This window comes from Microplitis mediator, chromosome 8 (genome assembly GCF_029852145.1).
Source record: "Microplitis mediator isolate UGA2020A chromosome 8, iyMicMedi2.1, whole genome shotgun sequence".
NCBI lineage: Eukaryota > Metazoa > Arthropoda > Insecta > Hymenoptera > Braconidae > Microplitis > Microplitis mediator.
The window spans coordinates 13088146-13101202 of record NC_079976.1 but is presented as its reverse complement, the minus strand read 5'-3'; the positions used below and the strand labels follow the sequence as shown (position 1 = coordinate 13101202).

Here is a 13057-nt window from a genome sequence, read left to right as displayed (position 1 = left end):
TAGCTCTTAAGTTTACCATCATAACTTGAGTTTTCTTAATTTTTGCCATTATGTTTAGTAGTTTTTATCTTTTGTACGTTAACATATAAAATTGTAAGCATTTGTATGCCTACTTTATGAACAGCCGACAACTCATACTAGTACGAGCCGGCGTTAAAATGAATTGTTATTTTCATTCAAATAACATACAAGTATATGGCGGCGGGTACTTTGCAAAGTACTCTCACTTTGATTTTTGCCAATCACTTGTACTTTGTGTCATTTTTTGACTTCCATAAATTTTTTCTTTTTTTTTTCTTAATTTAACATGGTAGTCTTCTACATTATATTTTTGGCTCTTAAGTTTACCACCATAACTTAAGTTTTTTCAATATGTGCCATTATGTTCAGTAGTTTTTGTCTTTTGTACGTTAACATATAAAATTGTAAGCATTTGTATGCTTACTTTATGAACAGCCGACAACTCATACTAGTACGAGCCGGCGTTAAAATGAATTGTTATTTTCATTCAAATAACATACAAGTATATGGCGGCGGATAGTTTGCAAAGTACTATCACTCAATTTTTTGCCAATCAGTTGTACTTTGTGTCATTTTTTGACATATATAAATTTTTTCCTTTTTTTTTCTTAGTCTGACATAGTTGTCTTTTATATTATATTTTTGGCTCTTAAGATTACCACCATAACTTAAGTTTTTTCAATATGTGCCATTATGTTGAGTAGTTTTTGTCTTTTGTACGTTAACATATAAAATTGTAAGCATTTGTATGCGTACTTTATGAACAGCCGACAACTCATACTAGTACGAGCCGGCGTTGAGATGAATTGTTATTTTCATTCAAATAACATACAAGTATATGGCGGCGGATACTTTGCGAAGTACTATCACTTAATTTTTTGCCAATCACTTGTACTTTGTGTCATTTTTTGACATATATAAATTTTTTCCTTTTTTTTTCTTAATCTGACATAGTTGTCTTTTATATTATATTTTTGGCTCTTAAGTTTACCACCATAACTTAAGTTTTTTCAATATGTGCCATTATGTTTAGTAGTTTTTGTCTTTTGTACGTTAACATATAAAATTGTAAGCATTTGTATGCGTACTTTATGAACAGCCGACAACTCATACTAGTACGAGCCGGCGTTAAAATAAATTGTTATTTTCATTCAAATAACATACAAGTATGTGGCGGCGGATAGTTTACAAAGTACTATCACTTAATTTTTTGCCAAACAGTTGTACTTTGTGTCATTTTTTGACATCTATAAATTTTTTTTTTTTTTTTTTCTTGATCTGACATGGTAGTCATCTACATTATATTTGTGGCTCTTAAGTTTACCACCATAACTTAAGTTTTTTCAATATGTGCCATTATGTTTAGTAGTTTTTGTCTTTTGTACGTTAACATATAAAATTGTAAGCATTTGTATGCGTACTTTATGAACAGCCGACAACTCATACTAGTACGAGCCGGCGTTAAAATGAATTGTTATTTTCATTCAAATAACATACAAGTATATGGCGGCGGATAGTTTGCAAAGTACTATCACTTAATTTTTTGCCAATCAGTTGTACTTTGTGTCATTTTTTGACATCTATAAATTTTTTCCTTTCTTTTTCTTAATCTGACATAGTTGTCTTTTATATTATATTTTTGGCTCTTAAGGGGTTAGGGGTAGTCAGAATTTTCAAAAAATCGATTTTTTTTTTTTTGCATTTTCTTAAAGTATAATATTTTAAAAATATTGTGTGAAAATTTGAAGTGAATCCGACAAATTCTTTTCGAGTTATTTAACAATGACCAAAGGACGCTCGGGTGCTACGTGGCATTCGAGTGCAGGTAGCTAGAAACAGCTGCAAGCAACCGACCTTTCGGGTTTCATTGTCATGAATATCTCCCCATTTTAATGTATTTATAATTATATATATATATATATATATATATATATATATATATATATATATTCACAATTTGTAGGTAGTACAAGAACTGAAAAATAATTTTTGGTTGCCAGTATACCTGTAGTCGTTGCACTGATCAGTCGATAGTTTTGTGATAAATTATTTCTCAAGTGAATTAAATTATTAACCATGGGACGTGATTCTAGAAAGGTTTCAAGAGAACTTCGGAGTTCTGAAAAAATTAATAAGTCGCGTTCAGTCAAAAGAAAGAATGTTTTTAATCCGAAAACAGCCGAACGTGATGAAAGTATTCAGAGTACATCTTCTAAAAAATTAAAACAAAACACTGAAGATGATGTACCTGAAGACAGCAGTACTGAATTTCGAATAATAAATTTTATTCAGGTATTCACTGCAATTTCTGCTCTTATAAAATGTAAAAAATGTGATGGAAATGTAGTGTTTCAAACAGCAAGTACACGTGGGCTGGGATTCAAAATTGTAGTTGCATGTAATAACTGTGGAAATGAATATATTCCTTCCTGTTCTTTCGTTGGGCATTCTTATGAAATAAACAGACGTTTCATTTTTGTAATGAGAATACTAGGAATAGGATACGAAGGATTGTGCAAGTTTTGCGGCCTGATGGACATGCCGTCTTTTTTAGATAAATCTACGCATACAATTTTACTGAAACAGATTTTGAATTGTAGTAAAGCCGTCGCAGAAACCTTCATGACGAAAGCTGTGAATGAAGAAAAGCAAGCAATGCCAACAACTGAAAATGAAGATATAAATCATCTAACTGTATCGGGAGATGGAACCTGGCAAAAACGGGGATATACATCGTCATTTGGAGTTTCTTCTATAATTGGCTATTTTACTGGAAAGATTCTTGACATAAACATTAAAAGTGCATATTGTAAGCTATGTGAGTATTGGAAAAAAAAAACAAATACTGTTGAGTTCGAGGAATGGTATCAATCGCATGAAGATGTGTGTTCTGCTAATCATCAAGGGTCTTCTGGGAAAATGGAGGTGGATGCGATGGTCGAAATGTTTTCGTATTCTGAAACTAAATATGGAGTTAAGTATGCCAACTATATTGGTGATGGTGACTCCAAGACCTATTCAGGAATTATAAAATCAGATCCTTACGAAAATACAACTGTAAATAAAAAGGAATGTATAGGGCATGTCCAAAAGCGGATGGGGAGTCGATTACGTACGCTGAAGAGTAAACAAAAAGGTCTTGGTGGTCGAGGTAAGCTCACAGGAAAATTAATAGACAAACTAACTGTGTACTATGGTTTAGCAATACGCCGGCATTGTGATTCTATTGAAAATATGAAATCTGCTATAATGGCAACCTTTTATCACTACGGCTCGAGTGATGAAAAACCGAATCATGATATGTGTCCAAAAGGCGAAGAATCTTGGTGCTCTTACCAGCGCGCTGAAGCAAGAGGAGAGCTTGATACCTTTTCTCACGATTATTCTCCTTTACCTTCTGATGTTTTAAAAGCTATCAAGCCTATATACGAAGATCTTAGTAATGAAAATTTACTTTCAAGATGTGTAGGTGGATTCAATCAGAATAATAATGAAAGCTTTAACCAACTAGTATGGAAAATATGTCCAAAAACGGTAAATACTAGTTTTACTATCGTACAAATAGCTGCATACGTTGCTATGTGTATATTTAATGAGGGTATAAATTCATTATTAGTCTTGATGAATACACTAGGACTTAATTGTGGGCCTAATTCTCATCGGTATGCAGAAAGAATGGATGCTGCACGTATCAAAGTAGCAGATAAGCGCGCTAATGATAACACCCGAGAAGGTCGATTGCAACGTAGGCACCAGCAAATCGATATTTTGGAAGCTGCTATGTCGGCTGAAGAGCTATTATATGGTCCAGGAATAGATGACTCAGTGTAAGTTATTAAATAATTCTTATAATTCGACATAAATCCATAGCAAAACTTTAAATGCGTTTTTCTCAAAACTATGTTTTCTGAACTGGTGATCACTGTAACTTAAAAACTGCTCGGTAGATTTCAATAAAATTTATTGTACTTTTGAAATACATTAAAAACTCGTGCCTGATCGAAGGATTTTTTTTTTTTTCAAAAATTTCGATTTTTTTTTAACAATAAACTGTCGGTTTTTTTCTCGAAAATTTGAAAAAAATTTCCTGAGGCCGCCATTTTGTTAATTTCGAAAAAAAAAAAAAAAGCTTCGATCAGGCACAAGATTATCTATTAATAAAACTAATTTTTCTTGTCCGATTGATTTTAGATGAATCTCCAAGGACTTATGATGATCACCGCAAAGGACTTCGGGAGGAACGGGCTCTACAAAAACAGCGATAACTTTTTGAATTATTAATTTTTTTTTTTGAAATTTTCGTGAAGTCAAATCGAAACGTGTTCTAATAAAGCTATGTTTTTATTTTTGTCAAATAAAGTAATTAACTACAAAAAAAAAATTATTGAAAATCATCATTTTTTCATACCCCTGAGTACCCCTAACCCCTTAAGATTACCACCATAACTTAAGTTTTTTCAATATGTGCCATTATGTTTAGTAGTTTTTGTCTTTTGTACGTTAACATATAAAATTGTAAGCATTTGTATGCGTACTTTATGAACAGCCGACAACTCATACTAGTACGAGCCGGCGTTAAAATGAATTGTTATTTCCATTCAAATAACATACAAGTATATGGCGGCGGATACTTTGCAAAGTACTATCACTCAATTTTTTGCCAATCAGTTGTACTTTGTGTTATTTTTTGACATCTATAAATTTTTTCCTTTTTTTTTCTTAATCTGACATAGTTGTCTTTTATATTATATTTTTGGCTCTTAAGTTTACCACCGAAACTTAAGTTTTTTCAATATGTGCCATTATGTTTAGTAGTTTTGGTCTTTTGTACGTTAACATATAAAATTGTAAGCACTTGTATGCGTACTATATGAACAGCCGACAACTCATACTAGTACGAGCCGGCGTTAAAATGAATTGTTATTTTCATTCAAATGACATACAAGTATATGGCGGCGGATACTTTGCAAAGTACTATCACTTAATTTTTTGCCAATTTGTTGTACTTTGTGTCATTTTTTGACATCTATAAATTTTTTCTTTTTTTTCTTAATCTGACATGGTAGTCTTCTACATTATATTTTTGGCTCTTAAGTTTACCACCATAACTTAAGTTTTTTCAATATGTGCCATTATGTTTAGTAGTTTTTGTCTTTTGTACGTTAACATATAAAATTGTAAGCATTTGTATGCGTACTTTATGAACAGCCGAAAACTCATACTAGTACGAGCCAGCGTTAAAATGAATTGTTATTTTCATTCAAATAACATACAAGTATATGGCGGCGGATAGTTTACAAAGTACTATCACTTAATTTTTTGCCAATCAGTTGTACTTTGTGTCATTTTTTGACATATGTAAATTTTTTCCTTTTTTTTTCTTAATCTGACATAGTTGTCTTTTATATTATATTTTTGGCTCTTAAGTTTACCACCATAACTCAAGTTTTTTCAATATGTGCCATTATGTTTAGTAGTTTTTGTCTTTTGTACGTTAACATATAAAATTGTAAGCATTTGTATGCGTACTTTATGAACAGCCGACAACTCATACTAGTACGAGCCGGCGTTAAAATGAATTGTTATTTTCATTCAAATAACATACAAGTATATGGCGCCGGATAGTTTGCAAAGTACTATCACTTAATTTTTTGCCAATCAGTTGTACTTTGTGTCATTTTTTGACATCTATAAATTTTTTCCTTTTTTTTTTCTTAATCTGACATAGTTGTCTTTTATATTATATTTTTGGCTCTTAAGTTTACCACCATAACTTAAGTTTTTTCAATATGTGCCATTATGTTTAGTAGTTTTTGTCTTTTGTACGTTAACATATAAAATTGTAAGCATTTGTATGCGTACTTTATGAACAGCCGACAACTCATACTAGTACGAGCCGGCGTTAAAATGAATTGTTATTTTCATTTAAATAACATACAAGTATATGGCGGCGGATAGTTTGCAAAGTACTATCACTTAATTTTTTGCCAATCAGTTGTACTTTGTGTCATTTTTTGACATATGTAAATTTTTTTCTTTTTTTTTTTTAATCTGACATAGTTGTCTTTTATATAATATTTTTGGCTCTTAGGTTTACCACCATAACTCAAGTTTTTTCAATATGTGCCATTATGTTTAGTAGTTTTTGTCTTTTGTACGTTAACATATAAAATTGTAAGCATTTGTATGCGTACTTTATGAACAGCCGACAACTCATACCAGTACGAGCCGGCGTTGAAAAGAATCGTAATTTTCAGTCAAATACCATACAAGTATATAGTGATAGATACTTTGCAAAGTACTCTCACTTAAATTTTTGCCAAACACTTGTACTTTGTGTCATTTTTTGACATATATAAATTTTTTCCTTTTTTTTTCTTAATCTGACATAGTTGTCTTCTAAATTATATTTTTGGCTCTTAAGTTTACCATCATAACTTAAGTTTTTTTAATATTTGCCATTATATTTGGTAGTTTTTGTCTTTTGTACTTTAACATATAAAATTGTAAGTACTCGTATGCGTACATTTTAAACAGCCGACTACTCATACTAGTACGAGCCAGCGTTAAAAAGCATTGTTATTTTCCGTCAGATACCATACTAGTATATGGCGGCGGGTACTTTGCAAAGTACTCTCACTTTGATTTTTGCCAATCACTTGTACTTTGTGTCATTTTTTGACATTATAAATTTTTTCTTTTTTTTTTCTTAATCTGACATGGTTGTCTTCTATATTATATTTTTAACTTTTAAGTTAACCACCATAACTTAAGTTTTTTTAATATGTGCCATTATCCTTAGTAGTTTTTGTCTTTTGTACTTTAACATATAAAATTGTAAGCATTTGTATGCGTACTTTTTGAACAGCCGACTACTCATACTAGTACGAGCCAGCGTTAAAAATAATCGTTATTTTCCGTCAGATACCATACTAGTATATGGCGGCGGATACTTTGCAAAGTACTCTCACTTTGATTTTTGCCAATCACTTGTACTTTGTGTCACTTTTTGACATATATAAATTTTTCCCTTTTTTTATTAATTTGACATGGTTGTCTTCTATATAAAATTTTTGGCTCTTAAGTAAACCATCATAACTTAAGTTTTTTTAATATTTGCTATTATATTTGGTAGTTTTTGTCTTTTGTACTCTAACATATAAAATTGTAAGTACTCGTATGCGTACTTTTTAAACAGCCGACTACTCATACTAGTCCGAGCCGGCGTTAAAAAGAATTGTTATTTTCCGTCAAATACCATACAAGTATATGGCGGCGGGTACTTTGCAAAGTACTCTCACTTTGATTTTTGCCAATCACTTGTACTTTGTGTCATTTTTTGACATTATAAATTTTTTCCTTTTTTTTCTTAATCTGACATGGTTGTCTTCCATATTATATTTTTAACTTTTAAGTTAACCACCATAACTTAAGTTTTTTTAATATGTGCCATTATCCTTAGTAGTTTTTGTCTTTTGTACTTTAACATATAAAATTGTAAGCATTTGTATGCGTACTTTTTGAACAGCCGACTACTCATACTAGTACGAGCCAGCGTTAAAAATAATCGTTATTTTCCGTCAGATACCATACTAGTATATGGCGGCGGATACTTTGCAAAGTACTCTCACTTTGATTTTTGCCAATAACTTGTACTTTTTATCATTTTTTGACATACATAAATTTTTTCCTTTTTTTTTCTTAATCTGACATGGTTGTCTTCTATATTATATTTTTAGCTCTTAAGTTAACCACCATTACTTAAGTTTTTTTAATATGTGCCATTATCCTTAGTAGTTTTTGTCTTTTGTACTTAAACATATAAAATTGTAAGTATTTGTATGCGTACTTTTTGAACAGCCGAATACTCATATTAGTACGAGCCGGCGTTAAAATAAATTGTTATTTTCATTCAAATACCATACAAGTATATAGTGGCAGATACTTTGCAGTGTACTCTCACTTAAATTGTTGCCGAACACTTGTACTTTGTGTCATTTTTCGACATTATAAATTTTTTCCTTTTGTTTCCTTAATCTGACATGGTTTTCTTCTATATTATATTTTTGGCATCTTAAGTTTACCACCAAAACTTGAGTTTTTTTTAATATTTGCCATTATATTTAGTAGTTTTTGTCTTTTGTACTTTAACATATAAAATTGTTAGCATTTGTATGCGTACTTTTTGAACAGCCGACTACTCATACTAGTACGAGCCGGCGTTAAAAAAAATTGTGATTTTCCGTCAAATACCATACGAGTATATAGCGGCGGATACTTTGCAAAGTACTCTCACTTAAATTTTTGCCAAACACTTGTACTTTGTGTCATTTTTTGACATATATGAACTTTTTCCTTTCTTTTTCTTAATCTGACATAGTTGTCTTTTATATTATATTTTTGGCTTTTAAGTTTACCCTCATAACTTAAGTTTTTTTAATATTTGCCATTATATTTGGTAGTTTTTGTCTTTTGTACTTTAACATATAAAATTGTAAGCATTTGTATGCGTACTTTTTGAACAGCCGACTACTCATACTAGTACGAGCCAGCGTTAAAAAGAATTGTTATTTTCTGTCAAATACCATACAATTTTATGGCGGCGGATACTTTGCAAAGTACTCTCACTTATATTTTTGCCAAACACTTGTACTTTTTATCATTTTTTGACATACATAAATTTTTTCCTTTTTTTTTCTTAATCTGACATGGTTGTCTTCTATATTATATTTTTAGCTCTTAAGTTAACCACCATTACTTAAGTTTTTTTAATATGTGCCATTATCCTTAGTAGTTTTTGTCTTTTGTACTTAAACATATGAAATTGTAAGTATTTGTATGCGTACTTTTTGAACAGCCGAATACTCATATTAGTACGAGCCGGCGTTAAAATAAATTGTTATTTTCATTCAAATACCATACAAGTATATAGTGGCAGATACTTTGCAGTGTACTCTCACTCAAATTGTTGCCGAACACTTGTACTTTGTGTCATTTTTCGACATTATAAATTTTTTCCTTTTGTTTCCTTAATCTGACATGGTTTTCTTCTATATTATATTTTTGGCATCTTAAGTTTACCACCAAAACTTGAGTTTTTTTAATATTTGACATTATATTTAGTAGTTTTTGTCTTTTGTACTTTAACATATAAAATTGTTAGCATTTGTATGCGTACTTTTTGAACAGCCGACTACTCATACTAGTACGAGCCGGCGTTAAAAAAAATTATTATTTTTCGTCAAATACCAAACAAGTATATGTGCGGCGGGTACTTTGCAAAGTACTCTCACTTTGATTTTTGCCAATCACTTGTACTTTGTGTCATTTTTTGACATATATGAACTTTTTGCTTTCTTTTTCTTAATCTGACATAGTTGTCTTTTATATTATATTTTTGGCTCTTAAGTTTACCCTCATAACTTAAGTTTTTTTAATATTTGCCATTATATTTGGTAGTTTTTGTCTTTTGTACTTCAACATATAAAATTGTACGAATTTGTATGCGTACTTTTTGAACAGCCGACTACTCATACTAGTACGAGCCGGCGTTAAAAGAATTGTTATTTTCCGTCAAATACCATACACGTATATGGCGAAGGATACTTTGCAAAGTACTGTCACTTAAATTTTTGCCAAACACTTGTACTTTGTGTCATTTTTTGACATATATAAACTTTTTCCTTTTTTTTTCTTAATCTGACATAGTTGTCTTCTAAATTATATTTTTGGCTCTTAAGTTTACCACCATAACTAAAGTTTTTTCAATATGTGCCATTATATCTAGTAGTTTTTGTCTTTTGTACGTTAACATATAAAATTGTAAGCATTCGTATGCGTACTTTTTAAACAACCGACTACTCATACTAGTACGAGACGGCGTTCAAAAGAATTGTTATTTTCAGTCAAATACCATACAAGTATATGACAGCGGATACTTTGCAAAGTACTGTCACTTAAATTTTTGCCAAACACTTGTACTTTGTGTCATTTTTTGACATATATAAATTTTTTCCTTTTTTTTTCTTAATCTGACATAGTTGTCTTTTATATTATATTTTTGGCTCTTAAGTTTACCATCATAACTTAAGTTTTTTTAATATTTGCTATTATATTTGGTAGTTTTTGTCTTTTGTACTTTAACATATAAAATTGTAAGTACTCGTATGCGTACTTTTTAAACAGCCAACTACTCATACTAGTACGAGCCAGCGTTAAAAAGAATTGTTATTTTTCGTCAGATACCATACTAGTATATGGCGGCGGGTACTTTGCAAAGTACTCTCACTTTGATTTTTGCCAATCACTTGTACTTTGTGTCATTTTTTGACATTATAAATTTTTTCCTTTTTTTTTTCTTAATCTGACATGGTTGTCTTCTATATTATATTTTTAACTTTTAAGTTAACCACCATAACTTAAGTTTTTTTAATATGTGCCATTATCCTTAGTAGTTTTTGTCTTTCGTACTTTAACATATAAAATTGTAAGCATTTGTATGCGTACTTTTTGAACAGCCGACTACTCATACTAGTACGAGCCAGCGTTAAAAATAATCGTTATTTTCCGTCAGATACCATACTAGTATATGGCGGCGGATAATTTGCAAAGTACTCTCACTTTGATTTTTGCCAATCACTTGTACTTTGTGTCACTTTTTGACATATATAAATTTTTCCCTTTTTTTATTAATTTGACATGGTTGTCTTCTATATAAAATTTTTGGCTCTTAAGTTAACCATCATAACTTAAGTTTTTTTAATATGTGCCATTATATTTAGTAGTTTTTGTCTTTTGTACTTTAACATATAAAATTGTAAGCATTTTTATGCGTACTTTTTGAACGGCCGACTACACATACTAGTACGAGCCGGCGTTAAAAAGAATTGTTATTTTCTGTCAAATACCATACAATTTTATGGCGGCGGATACTTTGCAAAGTACTCTCACTTATATTTTTGCCAAACACTTGTACTTTTTATCATTTTTTGACATACATAAATTTTTTCCTTTTTTTTCATAATCTGACATGGTTGTCTTCTATATTATATTTTTAGCTCTTAAGTTAAGCACCATTACTTAAGTTTTTTTAATATGTGCCATTATCCTTAGTAGTTTTTGTCTTCTGTACTTAAACATATAAAATTGTAAGCATTCGTATGCGTACTTTTTAAACAGCCGAATACTCATATTAGTACGAGCCGGCGTTAAAAAAAATTGTTATTTTCATTCAAATACCATACAAGTATATAGTGGCAGATACTTTGCAATGTACTCTCACTTAAATTGTTGCCAAACACTTGTACTTTGTGTCATTTTTCGACATTATAAATTTTTTCCTTTTGTTTCCTTAATCTGACATGGTTTTCTTCTATATTATATTTTTGGCATCTCAAGTTTACTACCATAACTTGAGTTTTCTCAATTTTTGCCATTATATTTAGTTGTTTTTGTCTTTTGTACTTTAACATATAAAATTGTAAGCATTCGTATGCGTACTTTTTAAACAGCCAACTGCTCATACTATTACGAGCCGACGTTAAAAAGAATTGTTATTTTCAGTCAAATACCATACAAGTATATGACAGCGGATACTTTGCAAAGTACTATCACTTAGATTTTTGCCAAACACTCGTACTTTGTGTCATTTTTTGACATATATAAATTTTTTTCTTTTTTTATTAATTTGACATGGTTGTCTTCTATATTAAATTTTTGGCTCTCAAGTTTACGGCCATAAATTAAGTTTATTTAATAAGTGCCATTATATTTAGTAGTTTTTGTCTTTTGTACTTTAACATATTAGATTGAAAGCATTTGTATGCTTACTTTTTGAACAGCCGACTACTCATACCAGTACGAGCCGGCGTTGAAAAGAATCGTTATTTTCAGTCAAATACCATACAAGTATATAGTGATAGATACTTTGCAAAGTACTCTCACTTAAATTTTTGCCAAACACTTGTACTTTGTGTCATTTTTTGACATACTTAAATTTTTTCCTTTTTTTTTCTCAATCTGACATGGTTGTCTTCTATATTATATTTTTAGCTCTTAAGTTTACCATCATAACTTGAGTTTTTTTAATATTTGCCATTATATTTAGTAGTTTTTGTCTTTTGTACTTTAACATATAAAATTGTTAGCATTTGTATGCGTACTTTTTGAACAGCCGACTACTCATACTAGTACGAGCCGGCGTTAAAAAGAATTGTGATTTTCCGTCAAATACCATACGAGTATATAGCGGCGGATACTTTGCAAAGTACTCTCACTTAAATTTTTGCCAAACACTTGTACTTTGTGTCATTTTTTGACATATATGAACTTTTTCCTTTCTTTTTCTTAATCTGACATAGTTGTCTTTTATATTATATTTTTGGCTCTTGAGTTTACCCTCATAACTTAAGTTTTTTTAATATTTGCCATTATATTTGGTAGTTTTTGTCTTTTGTACTTTAACATATAAAATTGTAAGCATTTGTATGCGTACTTTTTGAACAGCCGACTACTCATACTAGAACGAGCCAGCGTTAAAAAGAATTGTTATTTTCTGTCAAATACCATACAATTTTATGGCGGCGGATACTTTGCAAAGTACTCTCACTTATATTTTTGCCAAACACTTGTACTTTTTATCATTTTTTGACATACATAAATTTTTTCCTTTTTTTTTCTTAATCTGACATGGTTGTCTTCTATATTATATTTTTAGCTCTTAAGTTAACCACCATTACTTAAGTTTTTTTAATATGTGCCATTATCCTTAGTAGTTTTTGTCTTTTGTACTTAAACATATGAAATTGTAAGTATTTGTATGCGTACTTTTTGAACAGCCGAATACTCATATTAGTACGAGCCGGCGTTAAAATAAATTGTTATTTTCATCAAATACCATACAAGTATATAGTGGCAGATACTTTGCAGTGTACTCTCACTCAAATTGTTGCCGAACACTTGTACTTTGTGTCATTTTTCGACATTATAAATTTTTTCCTTTTGTTTCCTTAATCTGACATGGTTTTCTTCTATATTA

The 13057-nt window shown here is 30.4% G+C and overlaps 1 protein-coding gene across 4 annotated transcripts; it reads left to right on the top strand.

The window, feature by feature from the left end:
* Positions 1 to 1996: 1996 nt before the first annotated feature.
* Positions 1997 to 4405, top strand: LOC130672910 (uncharacterized). Of its 4 annotated transcripts, none has more exons than XR_008990791.1 (3): positions 1997 to 3555; positions 3656 to 3848; positions 4213 to 4405. XR_008990791.1 is itself a non-coding variant. In XM_057477690.1 (2 exons), the coding sequence occupies exons 1-2, from the start codon at positions 2098 to 2100 to the stop codon at positions 4214 to 4216; spliced, it is 1755 nt and encodes a 584-aa protein (XP_057333673.1). In that variant the 5' UTR covers positions 1997 to 2097; the 3' UTR covers positions 4217 to 4401. The 4 variants fall into 4 exon arrangements, 2 of the variants coding, with proteins under 2 accessions (XP_057333673.1, XP_057333674.1); XR_008990792.1 differs by having other exon boundaries at positions 3638 to 3848; positions 4213 to 4404; XM_057477690.1 differs by having other exon boundaries at positions 1997 to 3848; positions 4213 to 4401.
* The last annotated feature ends 8652 nt before the right edge of the window (positions 4406 to 13057 follow it).